Here is a 20624-nt window from a genome sequence, read left to right as displayed (position 1 = left end):
TATACACAGTGTCATATTCGTTACACCCAATCACAAATGATGATTTTGTTCACTTTTTTATATTATATATATGGATGTAAATCAGGCAGATCAGCCTGGTATGCAAATTAGATTATGATGTCATCCAGGTGACTTTTGGGACAGCCAATAGCGACTTTCCTTACACAGGAGTTGGCAACACCAGGGAGCGCTTGTTTTCCCACCCGACATACGCCTGAACTAAACAGCGAGCTCCAGCGAGGCCATTTAAGTCTCACCGGGACACTTGGGAATTAAATGCACCCAAAAACCCCATCAAGCTTTTAAAACAGATCATTTGTGCTTGATGTCCGAATTTAAGTGATTGTGATCAAGCAAAATGGTAATTCATTCAGTATTCCCAAAATGGAATTACAGAGCTACTTTTGACTATTTGTGTATCTGTTTAATTCTCTTCTGTGAATTTGACTTACAAGGACTTTTTCAAGTAAGTCCTCGTCCCAGACGTATGGTTTTAACCCAAATCTTCGACTAAATCAGTATTGGCGGTTATATTTTACAGGCTCACTCTTTCACACTGACAATCTCTCTAGGTCCGACTAAATGTTGTTGTTGTTGTTAATTTTTTCTGTCAGTGTTTGAGCCAGTTTCGGCGACCAGTACGAGAATTTGCCACAGCTCGTCTCTCCTACACTGAGGCTCGCTAGTACTTTCCTCCACTGGCTGCCTGTTAGCCCTGACCAGGCAGGAAAAACAACAGATCCTGTTACTGGAAAGTGAAAATTACACAGTGTGGATACATTTTCCTGGGATTATTTCATGTTTCTTTGTTAAGTAGTTACTCAGAATCAGATAAAAAGCCTACTTAAAATGAGAATGATGGTCCAATCAGCAGTCTTAAAAAAAAAAAAAAAAGTCTTAAACCCATTTTTACTCATTGGCTTTTAACCCAGCATGAGACGTCGCTCTGTTTTATTTGTTCTATTGTCTATATTCCTTTTTACTGTTTTATTGCTTTTACTGTTTTGTTGTTTTATGATCATTTATGCACATTGATTTTAAATTCCAGCATCAGACCTTGCTCTGTTTTAATTTGTTTGATTGTTTTTATTCTTTCTATTGTTTTATTGCTCTGTTTTAATTTGTTTGATTGTTTTTATTCTTTTTACTTTTCTTTCTGTTTTGCTGTTTTATTATCATTTTTGTACAGCACTTTGTTTCAGCTGTGGTTGTTTTTAAAGTGCTATATAAATAAAGCTGAGTTGAGTTGAGTTGAGTCCACAAGTCTCAAGGTGCTACTTCTCAACATCATGGATGTGACACACACACACACACAAACATTTCATTTTAAATGTCATGTGGAATGGCGGTCTCTAACCAGGTGAGCTCATTCTGCAAACACAGTGGCAGTTGTGTTCCGCATGCAAATCAATCTTTTCTTTTTTTTTTTCTTAAGTTTATTTTTTTGGCTATTTCTGCTTTATTTGACAGTGACAGTAGAGAGAGACAGGAAAGACATGGGAGAGAGAGGGAACGACATGCAGCAAAGGCCCTGAGGCCAAACCCAGGCTGCTGCGCTCAGGACTTCACCTCGATGTGTGACACGCACTCTGGCAGGTGAGCCACCAGGGCGTGCCATGCAAATAAATCCTGATTGAGTGAAAACATATCATGGTATATTTATTCGGAGAGGAAAATATCTTGATCACCGCACAGGAAGTGTTGTAATGCCTCCATAGGGTTGGCAATAAGATCAAGTAGGGGCTTCAAACATTTTCACAGCAGGAAAAAGCAAACTTTCTTGTGAGAGAGAGAGCAAGACCCACAGACAGAGAGCAAAAGAGACAGGAGCTAAAAGTATTTTGAGTTGCTTGCTATCAATAAATTTCACAGATGAGCAAGCGGAGAGATGTAAGGAAAAGGAAAAAGGTGTATGGCACTAAACGGAAGGCAGGCTCCCTCCAGCAGCAACAGAATGAAATCATGTCTCCAGTCCAAGGTGTTCATTTTCCCTCCTACATGAATCTGTCTCATTCCGATACAAATACACACACACACACAGACACAAACCCACAACCATCTGCATACACACTTTCAACAAACACAAATGACTTTTAAACATAAAGCCACAAAATGAGTGACCATTCCCAGTGTGCTTGATGTAGTAAGAGTGAAATACTGTGGTCATTGTCCACCAGGAGTGAAAAGACAGATGCTCTTTTGACTAACAAATGTGGCTGCATGTGAGGGAAACGACACCCAGGAGTCTCATCCATCAGGCTACAAAGGCATTCTGAAAAATGCCCATGTCATAATGAAAATTTGCATGTACAGCCACTCGGGTTTTAAAATAAACATGTGTCATGATTCATTTGGGTAAGTGGGACTCCACTGTTTGCTTTCCCTCTGATTTTATGTCGTCTTTTAGGGCTCGGCTGCTTAAAGGAACCGAAAAAACAGTAAAAAGAAAAAAAAAAAAGAAATTCACCCCCCCAAAAAATTACATTAAAAACTCAACAGCAACAGCTTGTTCCTAAAGCAAAGATAACCACCATGATCCACCGCTGTCAGGGGTGAGGAGCTTTGTTTGCATCTATGTGTGCAGTGTGTCTGTCTGCCTCGAATTAATTCTCATTGGGGGTGGATGGATACCGTTTGCTGGTGTTCTTCGGCAGGAAATAGTTCCCAGTGAAACTCTTTGCCCCCAAAGGCTGTGGATTATGTCCACTATCTCTGTCACTGATTTTGCTGTTGAATTCTTAAAATGTAAATTTTTGACCAGTTGAGCTCCATAAAGCAGTTCCTGCCCCGTTATGGGCTGGGGGGCAAAGAGTCAGGGAGGACTACAGCTCACTGGAAACCCCACCAAAAACGAGGCCTGCGTGGGTAAAAATTAAAAAATACTTTTTTGTATTCTGGGTCACCTTTAAAGGCCCATAACAGTGATTTTACATGTTTAGTATATATAATATTTATAAAAATTCATACATCTTTTCCTAAAGCAAGCAGTCACATTTTTATAGCTTCCTTGTCATTTTTTTCCGTTTTATCCAGACATTGGTTTCCATTCATTCACTACGATATGAAATGACACTACGATATGACGATGAACTTTGAGAGACTAGTCCGCAGGCAAACATTTCCTTTTACACAGAAAATGATTAGTTCTGTGGTTTATGAATGGTGACAACTTTGTTAGCCGCAGAAACAGAAAATTACATTCAATCAATATTTTTTTTTTTTTTTTTAAATTGAGGGATTTTCTTTATATGTGAAATCCTTAATACCCCTGCAGGATTTGCAATGTAAAATGTGTTCAAAATTCAAATGCACCTTCAAGCTCTGGTTTTTTTTTTTTTTTTTTTTTTTTTTTTTTTTTTACTTATTTATTTGTTATTTATTTGTTTTGTGTGTGCGTGCTTGGTCTAGAATCGGGACACAGCGTTAATACGTGGTACGCCCTCTACCAGGTATCACCCCCCCCCTCCCTTAAGCTGTGCTGACACACTGGTAAATCTGGGCTACGGCTTTACAAACAAAGCTGGTGCGTTGCATGACACAGCTGCAGACCCACACACATCCACACAAATGCTGCCACAAAACAAAAAGAGTCATACACCAAAGAGGCAGAAGTAGTGATACTCACACTCGCTGTACTGTTGCAGCTGGCTAAACTCAGCCGGGCTCAAACACACCCAGCTCCCGTCTCCCATCCTGCCTGTGGCCGGGAGCCGGGGACAGGGCTGCGCGTGCGTGGGAGTGTGTGTATAGTCCACAAGCTCTGGGAATGCCGGTTATCCTTGGGTCAGCTCGTGTAATGAGATGGAGGTGAGAAGGTGGGCTGTCATCTCTGCGTCTCTACGACGAGCACCTTGCGAGCGCGAAGGAGGTGGAGGGCTCAAATAACTGAGGTCACATGAGTGCTGGTGGAGGCAGCGAGAGTATTGGAAAATTAGAAAAATGATATTATAGAGATCAGTGTTTTTCAAGGCAGTAAGGGATGGATGGGGGGGCGGCGCGCTCTCTTCCTGAATATACCCTTGAGTGAAGAAGCGAACGTACTTGGAAATGTTTTGCTGCTCCTCTTTTGTGTGAAGTTGTGTGCTAAAACTTGTGGGCTGGGTCACAAAAATGACTTTATTCTACTGGTAGATGTGGGGGCAGTTACTCATTAGACCAAAGCTAAATGTGGTTTACTCCATGTGGTTCAGCTCCCCGCGAGGATAATGTCAGGCAGTTGTACGTCCACAAGGCAACTGTCTGTCACAGTACCAAAGTATCCCTCATGGCTTAGAAGACGGCACGAAGTCTCTCAGCGAGTCCTCAGCAACAAAGATCTTCTCTGCCCTAAACAGAGATGGAGAGAGGGAGAAAGTGGAGAAGGTAAAAGAGAAAAGAGAGGAGTGGGGGGAGAAAATGACCAGAGGAAAGATTAGTATGGTCAAACAACATTCAGTCGTGACTGATTGAGCCATATGAAATATATGAATCTCTTTACACAGCTGATCATAACAGATAAAGTAACAACAACTCAAAATCCTCACTGAGACAGAGAGGGAGGGAAGATTATCACGGACGATGAGGGATAATGGAAATAGACTGGGGGAGAGGCAGCGAGGAACAACGGGAAAATATAAACCTAAAAGCAGTTAATCAGCTGGCCGGGCTACAAAGGAGGGAGATGAGAGAGCGATAGAAGGTAAAAGCGAAATGGATGGAGATAAACAAAACGAGATATTGGCCCGGAGTGGATGGGGGAGGTGAAGAGTCATTCAGCATCCGAACAGAGCAGGAAAAACAGAGTTGGGCTGCTGCTTTCATGGACTCTTATGCATGATTTTCCCACAACTTGAAAACGAGCATTAAAGGCACACCTACCAACACACAGTATCTGTCTTTGAGGCCTGATAAATATGCATGCGTTTTCACCTTTAAAGACACTGGCAAAGCCTCACAGTGGGACATTTTGAAAGTTGCATTGCTTCCATCAGCAGGTGTAATATGCCGTCACTATGATCATGGCATGCTAGAAGAACATGTTATATTGCACTATAGTGCCACTAGTGGTCACAAACTACAATTCATACTAATCAGTAAATTGAATTTGTATGTATATATAGCATTGCAGTGAAGGTTGAGTTATTTCCTTAGGCAGAAAAACAACTAATAGACAAAAACTACACAGATCAGAGACAATGACATCAAAAGCAGAACACTGGAAATGTCACCGGAAAAAAAAAAAAATAGAATCATACTAACAGGACAGTAGGTTGTAAACACAGGATTGGTGGTTTAAAAATACATTTTGAAAGAGCCAGTAGATGTCAAGCTGCAGTCTGGTTCGCATGAGATTAAGAGGTAGATGCCAACACCAGACTAAAATACAGCATCAACGCTGGAGACTACTCAGCATGAATATATGATACCAAGTGACATGTCAGAAATAAAAACAAAACATTTTTTAGGTACACAAATATCATTTATTTCATCCGGTGAGCCCAAACTAATGGTGAAATTAAATGACTGGTTTTAGTACCAGCATTGAAAAAGTGGTATTCACTGTGTCCTGAGTGAAAAGGTTTGTGACGTACTGTAGTTTGGTACAAATTTACCAAACTGGTTATGCGATGTTGTGTTTTTCTTCTTGTTAAAATCCTTACTGGTGCATTTTATTCAGGTGGGAGATGAGAAAGGGACTTTTGAGGCAGGCATACAGAGTGCCAGTGGTCAGCCGTGGATGACTTTCTCCACATCACTTCTCAAATTTGGAAATATTCCCCAGCTGAAGGAAGCCTCCTTTGAAAACTCAGCTAACTTGCTTCTCAGAGCTAAAATTAGCATGAACAGTGACACCTGAGTTTCTTGCTACAGGCTTTACATTGGCAGACAGAGCACCAAACTGTTTTAATCAATTTAACAGAGCTGCCGATATCTAGCGCTTAATATTTGTGAGGCAATTATGGAGAACCATTATACCGGTAGAGTCGTTAGTTTTTACAGGCAAATATAGATGACTATTATCAGCATTACAGTGTGCATTTTGTGAAAATGTTATTATTTCTGATTGAATTAATAAATGTAAATACATGAACGCATGCACAGTGTGTTGCAGGAAAAGCCCATATGTGCTCTGGGAGTCTCCCCTGGGTAAGTGAATGTCAAAAAAGATTTATTACCGCTAATATCCTTGAGATAATGCAAATAAGGATTGATTTAAATAGGATCGAAGTGCCAGAGAGATACTTCACAAGGACCCAGTCGATCCTGAGCAATACCTGTGTGAGTCTTGTGATTAGAGGAAGAGAGAGCAGCATGTTGGGCTGGAGGAGGAGAAATGGGGGAGTGTTGTTTGCTGGCCGGCTGCTCTGGAGCCACAGATTGGGCTCCTCAGTGGTGTTGTCACCCACAGATATTTAATCCGTTCATATAGCGCACAAAAGCAGACAGAAAAGGATCTACTCTTGATACCACTTCCTACCATTTAACAGATGGTCGGATCTCTGTGCATCCTCTTTATCGCCATGTCTGATTCTTAGAAAAGTGGAAGACTGGCAGGTAGAACTACTTTATCTGTGTATGTGCATGCGTGCCAGACCTTGTTTCTTTACCATTTTGGTTCCCAAACAGCAGCCCTGCCAGTCTCGTGTGATTTTTGCTTTTTCTTGCCGTGTCTAGTTTGTTTAGTTTGGACTAAAATGTACCTGGATGAGGCCGGGAAGCATCTGAGCATGCCAAGATCGTTTTACCACAGTCCTAGATTTCGTTTTCGTGCAGTTCTGTGAGAAACTCGTTGCCATTATTTCTGTAACTCTCCCATAAAATATCGAGATATGAATATTTTTCCCTCAGGAGCGGCTCAGTTTTTCTCTGTGAAAGCGGAGTGCAGAAAATAGACCAGTAAGTCCAGTGTGGACGCTTAGCCAATAAAATCCATAACCTAGCTCTACAAATAAATGCAATGGTGTAGACGAGACCTGAGCTACTTCAACAGTAGAGTCCAAACTCTGGCAGACTGACTCTCTGAGAACTCGTGTAAGAATAGATCCACTCGATTTGACTGTGGCCGGACTGCAGAGCGCAGTTTGCATAGGGACACGCAACTGGGATGGCGGTGTCACGAAACATCAGTCAGTCGGCGCGAGAGGGGCTGGAGAGAACAGTCCCTTCTCTCCTTTTACACCGTCATCCGGCTTTTAAATGTGAAGCGCTGTTCCTATTTTACCCATTAACACCCCTCAGCTGCTCTCCTTCCTAGACAACACGAGAGAGACAGGCTGGCATGTACTAATGGGCCACGCGTGCTTACAGATTGGATATGAGGAGGAAAAGGCCATGAGCTGGTTGTCAAGAAGAGCCGGGAGTGTGTGTGTGTGTGTTTGTGTGTATATGTGTTGGAGGTGGGGGGGTGTGTGCATGTGATTGATGTAAAGGAAGTATGCATATGTTGTATGTGTGTTCCTGTGTGTGTAAGAGAGATGGTGGAGAGAAAGATAGAGAGAGAGGGACAGAGCACGTGCCAATCAACAGTATGGGGCCTCCCCTCTGTACAGAGAGGGATTCTGTTTTGCTCATGAGGTTGCCTAGCAACAGTGACGTCACTAGAGTGCATGGCAAAGAGATGCACCGAGAGAGAGAGAGAGAGAGAGAGAGACTGAGAGAGAAAGGGGGGGAGAGAGAGAGCGAGAGATCACCAGGGTCCTTGTGTACGATGAACAGATGTACTGTTGGCTACAAAATGTACGTGTAATTGCTGATATGTGCGTCTGTCTCTGTATGTGCTCGTCCCCGCCACAAACCACACGAGAGGGCAGATCATAGATCATCAACGCAGCAGATTTATTGCCTGCCCTGCTGATAAACTTGTGTCTTCCATGGATATTCATCAGTGGAGCCAAGTGGTGGCGTCAGGAGAAAAAAAAAAAAAAAAAGCATGGTGCCACTGAGCATCAACATCTACTGTCTCATTTCTAAGAAGCGTCTCTGGGTTTTTTAGGTGTTTTTCAATAATCAGCGAGCGAAAATGGGCCCGCCTAAAGCGAGAGTCAATTGTATCAGCTTCTTTCGATTCTCCTGTCTCGGAGCTGAGTTTTTAATGGGCTTTGGTGAGTCACCGAGCATCTCGGTGTTAAGAGAGAAAGAGAGAGGATATTAACACCTCTACAGTACATTATGTTCATTACAGCATCCCTTCTGTTTCACTCTGCATACAGGGAGCACGGCGCACCAGAGATCAGAAGACACGATTTGTATGATTTCAAGCAGCTACATGTCTGACAGAGAGGGGCGAAACCCAGTTTGGACATGCGCATGATGAATTAAAGCCTCACGGTTGGAGACAGAATTAGAGGGGCCTTATGTGGACAAATGACAGACGTGCCTAAAATCTAAAGCATATCTGAAGACGCACCATTTACATTCAGATTCACAATATTATTATTATTTTATCCTTAATTTAACCAGGGTACTCACACTGAGAGTAAACGTCTTTCAAGTGAACTGTGGCCAAGAAAGGCAAAGCACATGTTACAAAAAAATAATAAAATATGACTAAAGTATATAACAAAAATATACAGTTATTATCATGAGCTAACATAATGAGACAGATCTCTCTGAAACCCAAAATTGGGCTAAGCCGCTCGCGCTTCGGGTCGTTGGGCAGCTCATTAGAGATGACGGAGCGCTATAACAAAATGCTGTCTCACCCAGCTCCGAGTTTACCTGTGGAACCTGATAATGGATGTCGTCCCTCTGTGCTCTGTTGTAGTAATAGTAGTTGTTGTTGTGTCTGCACGTTCACAACCGAGAGATATTCCAAGGCATAAACCATGGATGCGTCTGCTTTGGAGAGAGCAGCACTGCCAAATTAGGACACTGATGATCACTACAGTGATAACACTGAGGAGGAGGGAAGGTAAACAGAAACAGGAGCACCGACATCATTATGCTCACAAAGAGAGAGAGAGAGAGAGAGAGATACAGAGGAGGGAGCACAGTAATGGAGGGTTAATGCAGAGAGAACCCAGCCGGCAAAATGAGCAGCATTTACCCTGAAGTACATGTCAGTACACTTAAGTATGAAATTGGAAGCAAAACACCGCACAGGATGTCTCAAACTAACATTCCCCGTTGAGTGTGGAGCAGGATGCTGTGGGCTAGGCAGGACCCCTCTCTACAGGAAGAGTGTGTCGAGGCTCTGATAACAGCAGTGTCGCTCTCAACGCACAGCCCGCTGTCTGTTTAAGCATATTTACTCTTGACATAGATACATGTGTGCCGCTGGACGCCGCATGACTGTGCAGCTGCATTATTAAATGGGCACCAACGCCAGGTTTTCTGTGTCAAACGTCAGCCATTTACACCACAAAGATTATCTGCATGATCCAAGCACTTGCTAAATATAGACATCCCGCTAACTAGGTCGGTTAGTAGGGTAGCTTACTAACCCATGCTCTGAACCTGAATTTGAGCCCCGATCCGCACCTGCATCAGGCACTGCCTCCTATTGAACCTCTGCGTTGATGCCGCACAGCTTGAGCTATGTTTTGGTTTATGTAAGACATCATTTCATGCCCATGCTCGATTGACGGGGCTTTTGGTGCGAGCACTGCGAGATGAATAGGAGACATACAAGCATTTCGAGGCTGTGAATGAAAAATGAATTCATTTTATGTGTTCAGAGTTGGAAAAAAAAATATATTTCATGTGCAAGCAGAATCCTTGTGAATATACCTCAAATTTGTAAGTTCGGGGGGAAGCTGCGCTGAAAATTAAATGTCAGTATTGGATCAGACGGGTTTTGCTCATGCACATGAAAATGCGCATCATGGGAAAGCGCACAAACCACATACACACTCGTGGCAGAAAATGCTGACGATGCAGAGCCTTTCTGTGCGGCCCAGTGAGAGACAAAGAGGAGGTGAAAGGTCACAAGTTCAAGGTTTTCATTGTGTCCCGCGCTCATTGCTTCGCTTTGAGTCAATTCAAATCCAGTGAAGTGTACAGTGCCAGGGTCAACAATCCCAATACTCTCCCAGATCGGACAAAGGTTTCCATTACCCTAATTGTCCCATGGCGATTAGCAAGCCTGAGTGTTCAAAACAATACACATACAAATCACACACTCCAGGCCCCGCAACAACTGCAATTACCATCCACTTAGTACAACACAAAGACCCCGCACACAATGCGATGAGAGACTAATCTTCTTGGAAATAAATATGTCTATTTACGCTCTTCCTTTTTTAATTGTTTCGTCACCTTTGCTGGGCTCTGCTTGTCAACTATCTAAAAGTGAGAGAAATAACCTGAGACACATGCTGCTTGCTTGCAGGGTAATATTCCTAAAAAAAACGGTGTAATCACATGTGCCGAATTCCTATTTTTGAACAATATGTGCATTCCTAAACAACATGCACATGCAGTACAAAGTTTCCCCCACACTTCCTGACTTTGAATGCTTTGCACACCTGCAGTAACTTTTCTTTTGTTTTCTTGTCTCATTTGGAGGTCAGCCGCTCTTGGTTGGGTTTGCATTCTCCTGTGATCTTTGTGTGTGTGTGTGCGTGTTTGAGGGCATGTGTTTCTGAAATTTTTTGTACGTGTTAAGCTCACACCTATGTGCCATCATCATAGCTTCCTATAAAATGATGCACTCGAGCTGCTCGAGAGTGTGTGTGTGTGTGTGTGTGTGTGTGTGTGTGGGCTGCTTGGCGACGAGGTTTTAATTCTCTTCCCCTTGAGACCAAAGGAGGATCAATTCTTTGGTGTTGGCCGATGTAACACTTGAATCATTTCAATCACCTGAACCCTATAGCAGGCCTGCTCTGCTTTGTTCAGACCAATTAGCTCCTGTAACTGCTCATTAATCTCTCTGTAATGGTCTTGAAGGCTTAGGCTATGCTCACAGTACTGGAACAATAAAGACAGAAAGGCCATTAAGAGAACTGATATAATTGACATGTGCCTAATACATACAGTTCACCCATTTTTTAATGGGTTGTATTAATTAGACAATAAACATATCGCCATAAAAATCGTGTTTTTAGTGCTTAGGCAAAAAAAAAGCAGCAAGATTTCTATTCTCACAACTGGCTTCCTCAACCAAAGAGTTGCAAAGGGGGAAAAAAAATCGCAAGAGTTTTCCTTCTGAGAGAATCATTTCATTCCCAAAGTGCCCATTTCAGAGAGTGTTTCATCTTTATTCACTGCATTATGTTCCACTGTGATGTGACAGACAGTATAGTGTTTTTTTTTTTTTTTTTTTTTTTTTTTTTTTTAATTGTATTTATTTTTTTCTCTATAGGCTCGCTAGTAGAAAGCAGCAAAGGGCAGGGCGAAAGGTGCACAGGCCAAAGATGTAGTCCGGGACAAATTTAGAGGCTGATGTTGTTTTAGTGAAAGAACTGGGGCACGGTCAACCTTAGGGACCTTACACTGAGAAAGCTTTATCTTTGCCCATAAAAGGACTGCTGCCATGATCCCTTGTCAAGACTTCAGATAGGATGCAGGAGCAGTGACAGACACACACCCACACACACACATTCATGCACACACTATTCCTGCCTCTTGTCCCAAACAGAGTATCTTCACCTCTCACCCGCTGCCTTATCACAGCTCAATCTTTCCACTAAGTCTTTTTTTTTTTTTTTTTTTTTTTTTTTGTTAAATTTGATCTTCTCAGTGATAACTCTTTCCATCTTGAGAGAATGAATCATCTCAATTTTCACCTCTCATTTCACAGTTTGGAAGGGAGGGCTGCACACGCTGACGAACATCAGAATTTATTCAGCTTCATTAGTCATATACAAAAAGTTATGCGCTGCTGCTATTTGCTGACAGTCGTTAGATTACGTGCAGGCTACAAGAATAAAAAAGGAATCAGTTTGCTCATTCCATACAGTGGCTACAGATAAGGGACTGCGTTTCAAAATGCATACACTAAGCCTCGAAGTGCTGCAATCCACCGTATCCAACACCTACGGTACACTGAATAGATGCTGACCTTAGACGCGGCATTGTAGCTGACAACCAAGGTATCCGAAAGCATTTTGGATTGAACTGGGCTTAGCTAAAGGCTAGCGCTCAGATAGGGCCCTAGCTTTGTGTTCTCTACCCTCCTGGGGATGGAGCCTCACAAATACCAGTAGTATTTATGGAGGCCCTGGGTGTCATGGCAACAGGGGGATTGAGTTTAAAACGCAGAGGGGAACGGAAAGGCCAAGCTATACACAATACTTGATTGCACTGAACTTAAAGGGGAATGGCATGCAATTTAAAAAAAAAAAAAAAAAAAAAAAAAATGTTCTTCCATTGGCATTTGTCAGTTAAATTTGTGAACGTGAGCAGCTCCATCCAAGACTTTCCTCATAGATGGCACAGAGCAGCTCCACTGATGATCAATAGGAGCCTGACTGTGTAGGACGGCTTGAGCTTTAATGTCCAAATGAGCTTCATAGTTATTAAAAAAAAAAAAAAAAAAAAAGATGCATCCCTCTCTTCAGGGAACTTCCCCGGGTACTTTCACATTCACCTTTTTCATCTTTCCCCACTCATTCTCTGTAGAGCGATACATCGGTGCGGCATCACAGATTTCAGAGGGGGACAAACTCTTCAGTCATTTCTGGAGCTGAATCAATACCTCTCATTCAATAGTATTCCCCCCTTCGAGATCTTCAGCTCTCTCTGGACATCCCCGGGGACCAAAAAAATGTAATTCAGCATAGCATCTCTACTCCAGACTTGCATAACCGAAGAAAGGATCGCAGAAGGTCGCAGTAGAATACATCACTACATTGCTGTTGTACTTTGAAAATAGTTCCCTGACATATATAATGTCATATACAGACTTAACTTTCCGGTGAAGGTGGATCATTATTATAAAGTTAAGTTGAAGCTCATCTTTCAAATGTCAATAATGCAATGATCATGTGCAACCAGCTGAAACAAACAGGACCATCACTCCATATCTAGTGTATTAGATTAGGCAGTTTAGGCCTGACCACATCCTACTGTATGGGCTTCACTCGAATAATGGAAGAAATCAATTTGCGTGAATCCGTGTGTGCGCTCCTCCTAAGCACGTAGATCCATATTCAGACGGATGATTGTTCACCTCTTAATCCATGTGATGAATTGCTGTCTGATGACTGTCTGCCATGGCCGAGCATTGACAAATTGATCATTGTCAGGATGTTTTTTGCGGCCATCTTCATTCTGTGCTCTCCACCGGCCCTCGTGACTCCGAACACATCTGAACCACCAACCAGCCCCTCATAGTGGGTACTAACAGGACTTCAAGTGGCACTAATTTAGTATTCAAACAGATAAGACACTCTTTTGCAGACACACACAGCGAGGTATGCACATGCACACTCTCTTTTGCACACAGAAAAACCTATGTACACACTCACATCCACATGCACACACACACACACACACACACACACACACACACTAAATCCCCCCACTGGCCTCTTTCAGGTCCCACAACGTGAGCAGCATATCCAAGTGCCGCTGAACAAGCCTCATCTCATCTTCTCTTTCCTCTCTCCAGTCATTGTCTTCAGTCGCTCTCTCCGTCTTTCTGTCACTCCAGCCCTTCTCTCCCCTTTTTCTATATCCTCCTCCCTCGTCTGATTCTCCCTCTCTCATCATTAGTTTCTCTTTCTTTCTCCTCAATCAGCTCTCTCTCTCTCTCTCTCTCTCCCTCTCCCTCTGTTGATTCCCTTCCTCTCCTGATTCTCTCAGGTCTGCTCATTCTCTCTCCGCGGACAATCTCTAAATGTTCATCATCGAGCCTGTGAATCAAGTGGGTGCTGTCTAGGAGCAAATAACCATGCATTCGGTGATTGCTTGATGAGATGTAATTAAGCGTGCCGATTGGAAATTAATCACAAGAAGTCGGCCGCCGCATGCAAGAGCATCGCTCATAAGGAGATTCTTGCCTGAGATTCAAAAGGGGGGTGATATTAAGATGTGGAAGATATGCTCAAAAACAAATGCCGTTTTATTCGAAATTTTACTTTAATTCAGCACGGCAGTATTAGGATTACATTTCAGGATGATCAAATATCTCAGTCTTTCTATGTCTCGCCTCTGCCTCTGAGGACTAAGCACAACAGAGGGTGAAAAAATGCTCTGACCTCTACATCCGTATTTTTAGGTCAAGAAAAATATCTCAAGTGTCTCCTTTTTTTTTGTTTTGTTTTTTTTTAACATATGTAGTTGTATTTAATGTTTCCTGGCTGAAAATATATGCATGCCAAATGGACATGGTATTTGCAACAGGATTCTCTCGTCATGCCCTTTGGCTTGCTACTCCCTGAGAAAGGTCACTATATGAAAGACCCACGTAGGGATTTTTTTTTTTTTTTTTTTTTTACCCAGTGATCATTGAATTAGTCGTGCAAATGAAGACTTGTGATTAATTTTCCCCAGAGGAGTATCCTGGCACTGAAAGATGATACTGGACACAACCACTTGATACCAGCTAAACTCTGTGTCTTGTCATGATTGTATTGCACTGAATCGATGTGTTGGTCTCCGGCTGGTTCCTGGAGAATGCGTCTGACATTTGTTTTACCCATCGCCTCCCCTACATCCATCACATCCACTATCAGTAGCGCTGTAGTTCCAACCTCCTCAACTACAAGAGGAGAGCAAGTTACAATGCCGTTTCCACATTACCTCACCACAAAGCTTTATCGGCTTAGCTGTTCCAGCTACAGTAAATAAAAAAAAAAAAAAAAAAGTTGAAGTGATGCAGACTTGTTATGGCACACATGCTGTATTCTGTAATGAGCACATGCTGGGAACAAATTGGGACACAAAAAGGAAAGGAAGAGACTGAGAGATATATAAGCAAGGGGGATAATATTGTAAAAACACGGGTTTAAGCAAATGAAATGCACACGAAGAAACTGAAGGGAACAGGGAGGTGGGGAGCAGATCAGATGGCACTGATCAATGAACAATGATCATCAGCATGGGAGAGAGAGAGAGAGAGTGAGACAGATGAGGGGAAGGGGAGAAATGAAAGTGAGACATAATCACAGAAACTGTCTTCCCTACCTCTGGCCATTGCTGCCACCACTGGTCCACGTACAGTAACACTCCTGTTTGGTCCCTCAGTGAAGACTTGACGGTCCGTTCCCAGTCTGAGGAGCTGAGGAGGCTTGGACTTGGAGCAGTGGCTGGTTGTGGGCTCGGCTGCTCGGGTGTCTGGTTTTCTGGTGTCTGGCTCCCAGCGAGCAGCAGCAGCAGCAGCAGCAGCAGCCGGCAGCCTCGTCCTCCTCTCTCACACAAACACTCAGCTACACGCAGCACGGCAGAGGTACTGGAGCCTCGGCAGGGACAGCAACAACATCCCTCCCATCCAGCCTGAATTAATTGAGCCTTTTTTTCCCCCTCTGCCACCCTCCCTCCTCTTCTCCCTCTCCCTCGCTCTCTCTCTCTCTCTCTCTCTCTCTCGTTCTGTCACTCAGTGTCTCTCCCTCCCTCCCTCCCTCCCTCTCTCGGTCGGTCTCTGATTCTCACGCGCGCATGGTTAGTGCTCTCTCTCTCTCTCTCTCTCTCTCTCCCACTGAGTGCCTCTGTATTTCTGCTTCCCCCTGTGTTCACTTTCCTCCCTCGCTCTCTTCTCCTTTTCTGTCTCACTAATCTGAGTTATTCTTCTCTCCGTTTCTGGGCTTAAAAACCTGCCTTCACTTTGTTTTCCTGACAGCCTGTTTACACCCTCTCTCTCTCCCTCTTTCTCTCTCTCTCTCTCTCTCACACACACACACACACTCACACAGACACACACAGACACTAGCCTACATCCTGCACAGTATGTCACAGGACTGTAAAGGTGTCACTTCAGTGTGTCGGCCTGTTGTGCTCGTGGCTATTTTTGTAAAGGAGTGATTGATGAATGAATTTAGCTGCAGCCATCTATCTTCCTCCCTTTCTCACAGCTATCAGTCTAACCAGGGACACTACCACACATACACATCTCTCTCTCTCTCACACACACACACACACACACACACTTATGTGCTCCCTCATTGCACAGAATCCTCCATTGCTTCCTGCCACTGTAAATGAGCTAAAACAGGATGCTGGACCCCCAGAGAAACATGAGAAGGGTGCATTATTTTTCTCATCCCTCTCTCTCTCGCTCTTCCCTTTCTCTTATTTCCATCTTGCCGTTGCCTTGCCTACCCCATTGCCTCAGTATGTTGCCTTTTTCGAATAATACCAAGCCTTACTCAATTTCAGGCAATAAATTCCCTATCTGTGTCTTGCCTCGTTCAATTCTGGCTGATACAGAACGAGAGGAATCGCAGTCAAGCGAAGCAGCGGAGGGATGGATTGGCAAGAGGAGCAGCAATGTACAGAAGGTATACTGTAATGCCAAGTCCCAAAGACATGAGCACAAGGCAGCAAAGGGCTGAGAACAAGTTTAACTACGGGTACTCTGAAGAGGGATAAGGAAAAAGCCATAGGGCATGAATTAATCTTAAAAGGGAAATTGGTTCTCCTGCTGCCTCGGTTCTCCCCGGCAGGAGGAGAGGAATGTGATAGTGTTGGAGGAGAAAAACACTGTTCACTCCAAGTTTCTACCACTTCCCAAAGAATGTCTGACATTCACTGATAACTTTCAAGTGGTTGGTGGGTTTGAGGGGGTCCACGGAGGAGGGGGGGCGCTGCTGAATGTCATGGACCATGATGTAACTGTGACTGCGAAAGGTCAGATGGCGGGGATAAAGTCACATTCCGCTAAATGAAACTTGAATATCAGCCACCAGCAATGATAGAAATAAGGGGCTTAAACTGCCGCAGCAACAACAAACAGCCCATTGCTTAATTTGAGAAGCAGACAAAAGGGACGAAAATAGCAGCCGCGAGTTGTGCTCCGCCCCTCCTGTGTGATCAAAAGCAGACTGTTTTTGTCTGGCTTACGTTTCACTGGCCTCCCCTTCAGTTCTTTTAGGAAATAAAAACTCAATAGCAATAACTTTTTAAGGCTCTCCTGCCCCGGAGCACTGACAGACTGTGTAGTCTACATCACAGATTTCCATAAAAACTCCATGAAAAAAAATCAGTATCGCCACACCTTTAACAATGAAAGATCTGTGTGTCCATTTTTACTCGTGAACGTTTTTTCCATGCACACACTGATTAAGACTAGCCGATTTCTGAGAAAAAAAATCTTACTTTTTTCCTGGGGAAATAACCGTCTTTATGGCAAAACCTAATCAGCCTCAAAGGAATGAGAAAGAGACGATCTGATTCAGAAACCTCCTCTTCAGTTCCCCTGATTCACCGGTTCATAACTTTTTCCATTTATCAAGCCCAAAGTGTGTGGGCAAATAAAGTGCTTTCAGACTCAGAAAACAGTTAACAGTCCAAGTGTCGGTTTATTCAGAGAGACACCATCAGCCGTCGTAACATCACCGCCAGCCTGATACAGGGTCAAATTGTTCATGCCCACATCACCTCACGGCTATGCTGCTCGTCTGGGCAAGAAGCCAAAGTTTGTTTCGGCTGCTATCTGATAGATAACAGCACTGTCCTGCTGAGGTGGTAATGCCGAGTTATGATTTCAAGACTTGTCAGTGTGTTTGATGATTTGAATCAAAAGGCAGAACTCCCGCTACAAGGACAAACGTTGGAGAAAAAAAAAAAAAAGGTGCAGGGGATCCGTCTGCTAATACAAACTGCGGTGTAACTGGTTCTGTGTTTTTGTTTCACGCCGGGAGATTCTCTCCAACTGTGGCGGTTGAATTAGAGAGAGCTCCACGGCTGCTGCACCACATCCTGCTGTTTCATTTCCTCTAAACTTCACATCTCTCTTCTTCATTTACGCAGCGCTGTAAATGTTGTCAAACGGCACGCGAAGCCAGTTTCATTTTTTTGTTTGCAAACGAGTACTGCTGCTGTGTGTGTGTCACTCATGTGTGTGTGTGTGTGTTGGAACTTCACATCCTGGAGTGGATCTGACGTCATGAATGCTATCAAGCCCAGAACACATGTGGCATGTTGCTGCTGAGACACAAGATGGAAACCTTGTATCTCAAAAATGTCAACATTTCAGGTGCTAAGAAGAGGACTTTTTTGTCGCTTATCGATGATGCATTTTGTAATTTATCTATTTTAAGAAGGATTCAGAGGGATCAGAACATTTCTTTTATATACTCTGTAAATTTAAGTTGAAACATGAAGTGTCAAAAATAGAGCTGCAAAAGTTTCACCCGGCAGCGCCAGTATGCACATACCTCACCACTGTGCATACACCAGTGGAACACCACCCACGCAGGCATGTCACACACACACACACACTCACACATACATACACACATACAGAATTGATACAACATCTGCAAAACAGGAAGTGGAAGGTAAGTAGGTAAGTAATAAATGGACCAAGGACACATACAGTGCCTAGACTAGAGGAGTGTCATACAGCTGCTAGAGCAATTAATAGGGACAACAACAGATGTGGTCCAGTGAAGCTAACAGTCAGAACAAATCCCCAAAAAACAAACATTATGCCATCTATTTTATTTAGTAAGACAAATCTCATGAGGCTCCTGTGGCACAGGTTTCACTAAAACACAGTTGACTTTTCTATTATAAAACAAAAAGCGCCTCAGAAACCTTGGGTCCATTTGGATGGAGACTCGGCTAAGCTCTCCGTTTGCATATCCAAGCATCCTTTGACATCGAATTATATTGGAAAAAAGGGGCTTTGCCAAATTTACATGCGAGGTAAGTAAGCTGCTCATGCGACCTGACCCGGCAATTCTCGTCCGGAACCGAGTCAAACTTTTTGTACCGATGATGCCAGCACTCTCCAAAAGGTACAAAAACACACATTTTACTTTTGAAGTGGGCAGCATTCCACCTAAAAGTAGATTTTCCACACTAATGGCTTGACTCGTTGCCATATTAAGCTTTTTCAGCCAGCAGCATGTGACTTATCTGTCTACCCTAATTTCCACAAGGAAAAATAAATGCAGCAGCAGTCATTCACTTCCCTGTCCGGCCTACTCATTTACACCGAGTCCTCTCCATTCAGCCGCAGCGACACCTCCTCCACAACCAACCTATGAATCAAAGAGTTCACAATCCATTTGTGTGGATTCCATAATACATCACATTAATGGCTGTTAAATGGCTGACTACTCTGACAGTGAGCAGAGTGGGCTGTGTTTGTGCGACGGCCTTGACGAACCTTGGAGTTCAGCGTTCATTCATTCATCAGCAGGCTCTCATTTCTAAAAACGAATACACATTAATATCTATTCAACCGGGTCCGCACAAGGTAATTCCATCTGAAAGCTGGTTCTGTATTCAAAAAGGAGAGTTGAGGACAGGAGGGAAAAAACCCTCGACTGGACTGGAGATGCTGATCATGTTGCAGTGATAAAACCGCACTTTGATGTTAAATTTGCTCCTGTTAAAGATTAATTGTTTAACTGTTTGATCGGGGCACTACCTTCCATTTAATAGAAGGAAATTAAGTCAGTTAAGGCTGCTGAGACCAGAGTTCACGCACGCACACACATCAAGCAGGGGTGTGTGTGTCTTGTCAGGAGGCTTTCAGTCGCAGATTGAGCGTTCAGTGAGAAAGGGCTCTGCTATACTATCAAAACTTGGTACACTTGTAGAACCTGGTTTGGTAAGACTGGGAGAAAACAACTCTAATTATCAATAAAACAAACGAGGCTTGAGTACATAAGGTGCAAAATGACTTGCAATGCAAAAATAGCACCAAAAGGTAAATAATTGAAGATGACAAATTAATAAGAAACTGGCAAATGATTTCAGAGTTCACTGATTTGTGGTTTGAATTGATCTTTATTCTCTATTTTTTACTGCAAACAGATCTATTTTGGAGGAGGGTAAATTATTAACAGGCTTTGTCAATACAAGCTGTTAATACAATGCCTTTCTTATAATGACTGTAAAGGATCCTGTCTGTTACCATCTGTTCCTAAGTGACAGACATTTGGCGCAGCCCTAACCAACACATAACAAGCATTTCTCGTCAGTGTGAAGCCCCGTTTCCTGCTGTAGGTCGTGTCAGGCGAAATGGTCACACTGTGGATGTTCCTCTGTGCAGGCACTCCTCCATCAGCCTGGATTTCAAGGGTACCTCAGCAGCTTTGGTAGGAAATGGAGTGTCCTCAGCTCCCTTGAGGCCCAAATTGTAATTCAAACTCAGTCATGAAATCTATTCAGTCTGCATCGAGGCTTCTCACAGGGCTCATCTCCTCTTAACGCTCTTGTAATTGATCACAAGCAATTGGAGGGAAAGTTAATAGAAGAGAATCAATACATTGATCGGCTCATCTTGATGTAGAAACCTAATAGTGGCTGGAACAATCAAATCAATGCACATTGCTTTCTAACATCTGAGGGTTGAAGCTACAAGTTCTCACACTAGCAAGCCCAAACAGCAACAGTAGGTAAGTCTTTGAAATTTTTTAGCTTCAGTGTCCAGTGGACCTGCAGGAGGTCAGTGAAGTGCACACAGCACTTTAATGTTCACCAATACTCTTTAGCAAGAGGTTTTTACCAATAGATAGACAGGAAAAATAACTAATGCTGGTGAGTCCAGTTTTTTCTGGACACAGTGCTCACCCCCTGCTGTGTAGGAC

The 20624-nt window shown here is 43.2% G+C and overlaps 1 protein-coding gene across 1 annotated transcript in view; it reads right to left on the bottom strand.

Moving 5' to 3' along the window:
- The window catches only part of dgkg (diacylglycerol kinase, gamma), a 104773-nt gene extending 89377 nt beyond the window's left edge, over positions 1-15396 (bottom strand). Inside the window, exons 1-2 of the mRNA XM_030080697.1 lie at positions 15049-15396; positions 3626-4326 (exon numbers count right to left, since the gene is read on the bottom strand). Of these exons, the coding sequence (XP_029936557.1) occupies positions 3626-3692 (67 nt within the window). The 5' untranslated portion in view covers positions 3693-4326; positions 15049-15396. The remainder of the gene's footprint in view (positions 1-3625; positions 4327-15048) is intronic.
- Positions 15397-20624: the final 5228 nt, after the last annotated feature.

The sequence above is a fragment of the Myripristis murdjan genome, chromosome 21 (genome assembly GCF_902150065.1).
Source record: "Myripristis murdjan chromosome 21, fMyrMur1.1, whole genome shotgun sequence".
NCBI lineage: Eukaryota > Metazoa > Chordata > Actinopteri > Holocentriformes > Holocentridae > Myripristis > Myripristis murdjan.
Note: the sequence above shows the minus strand (reverse complement) of the source record. Positions and strands in the feature narration are given on the sequence as shown.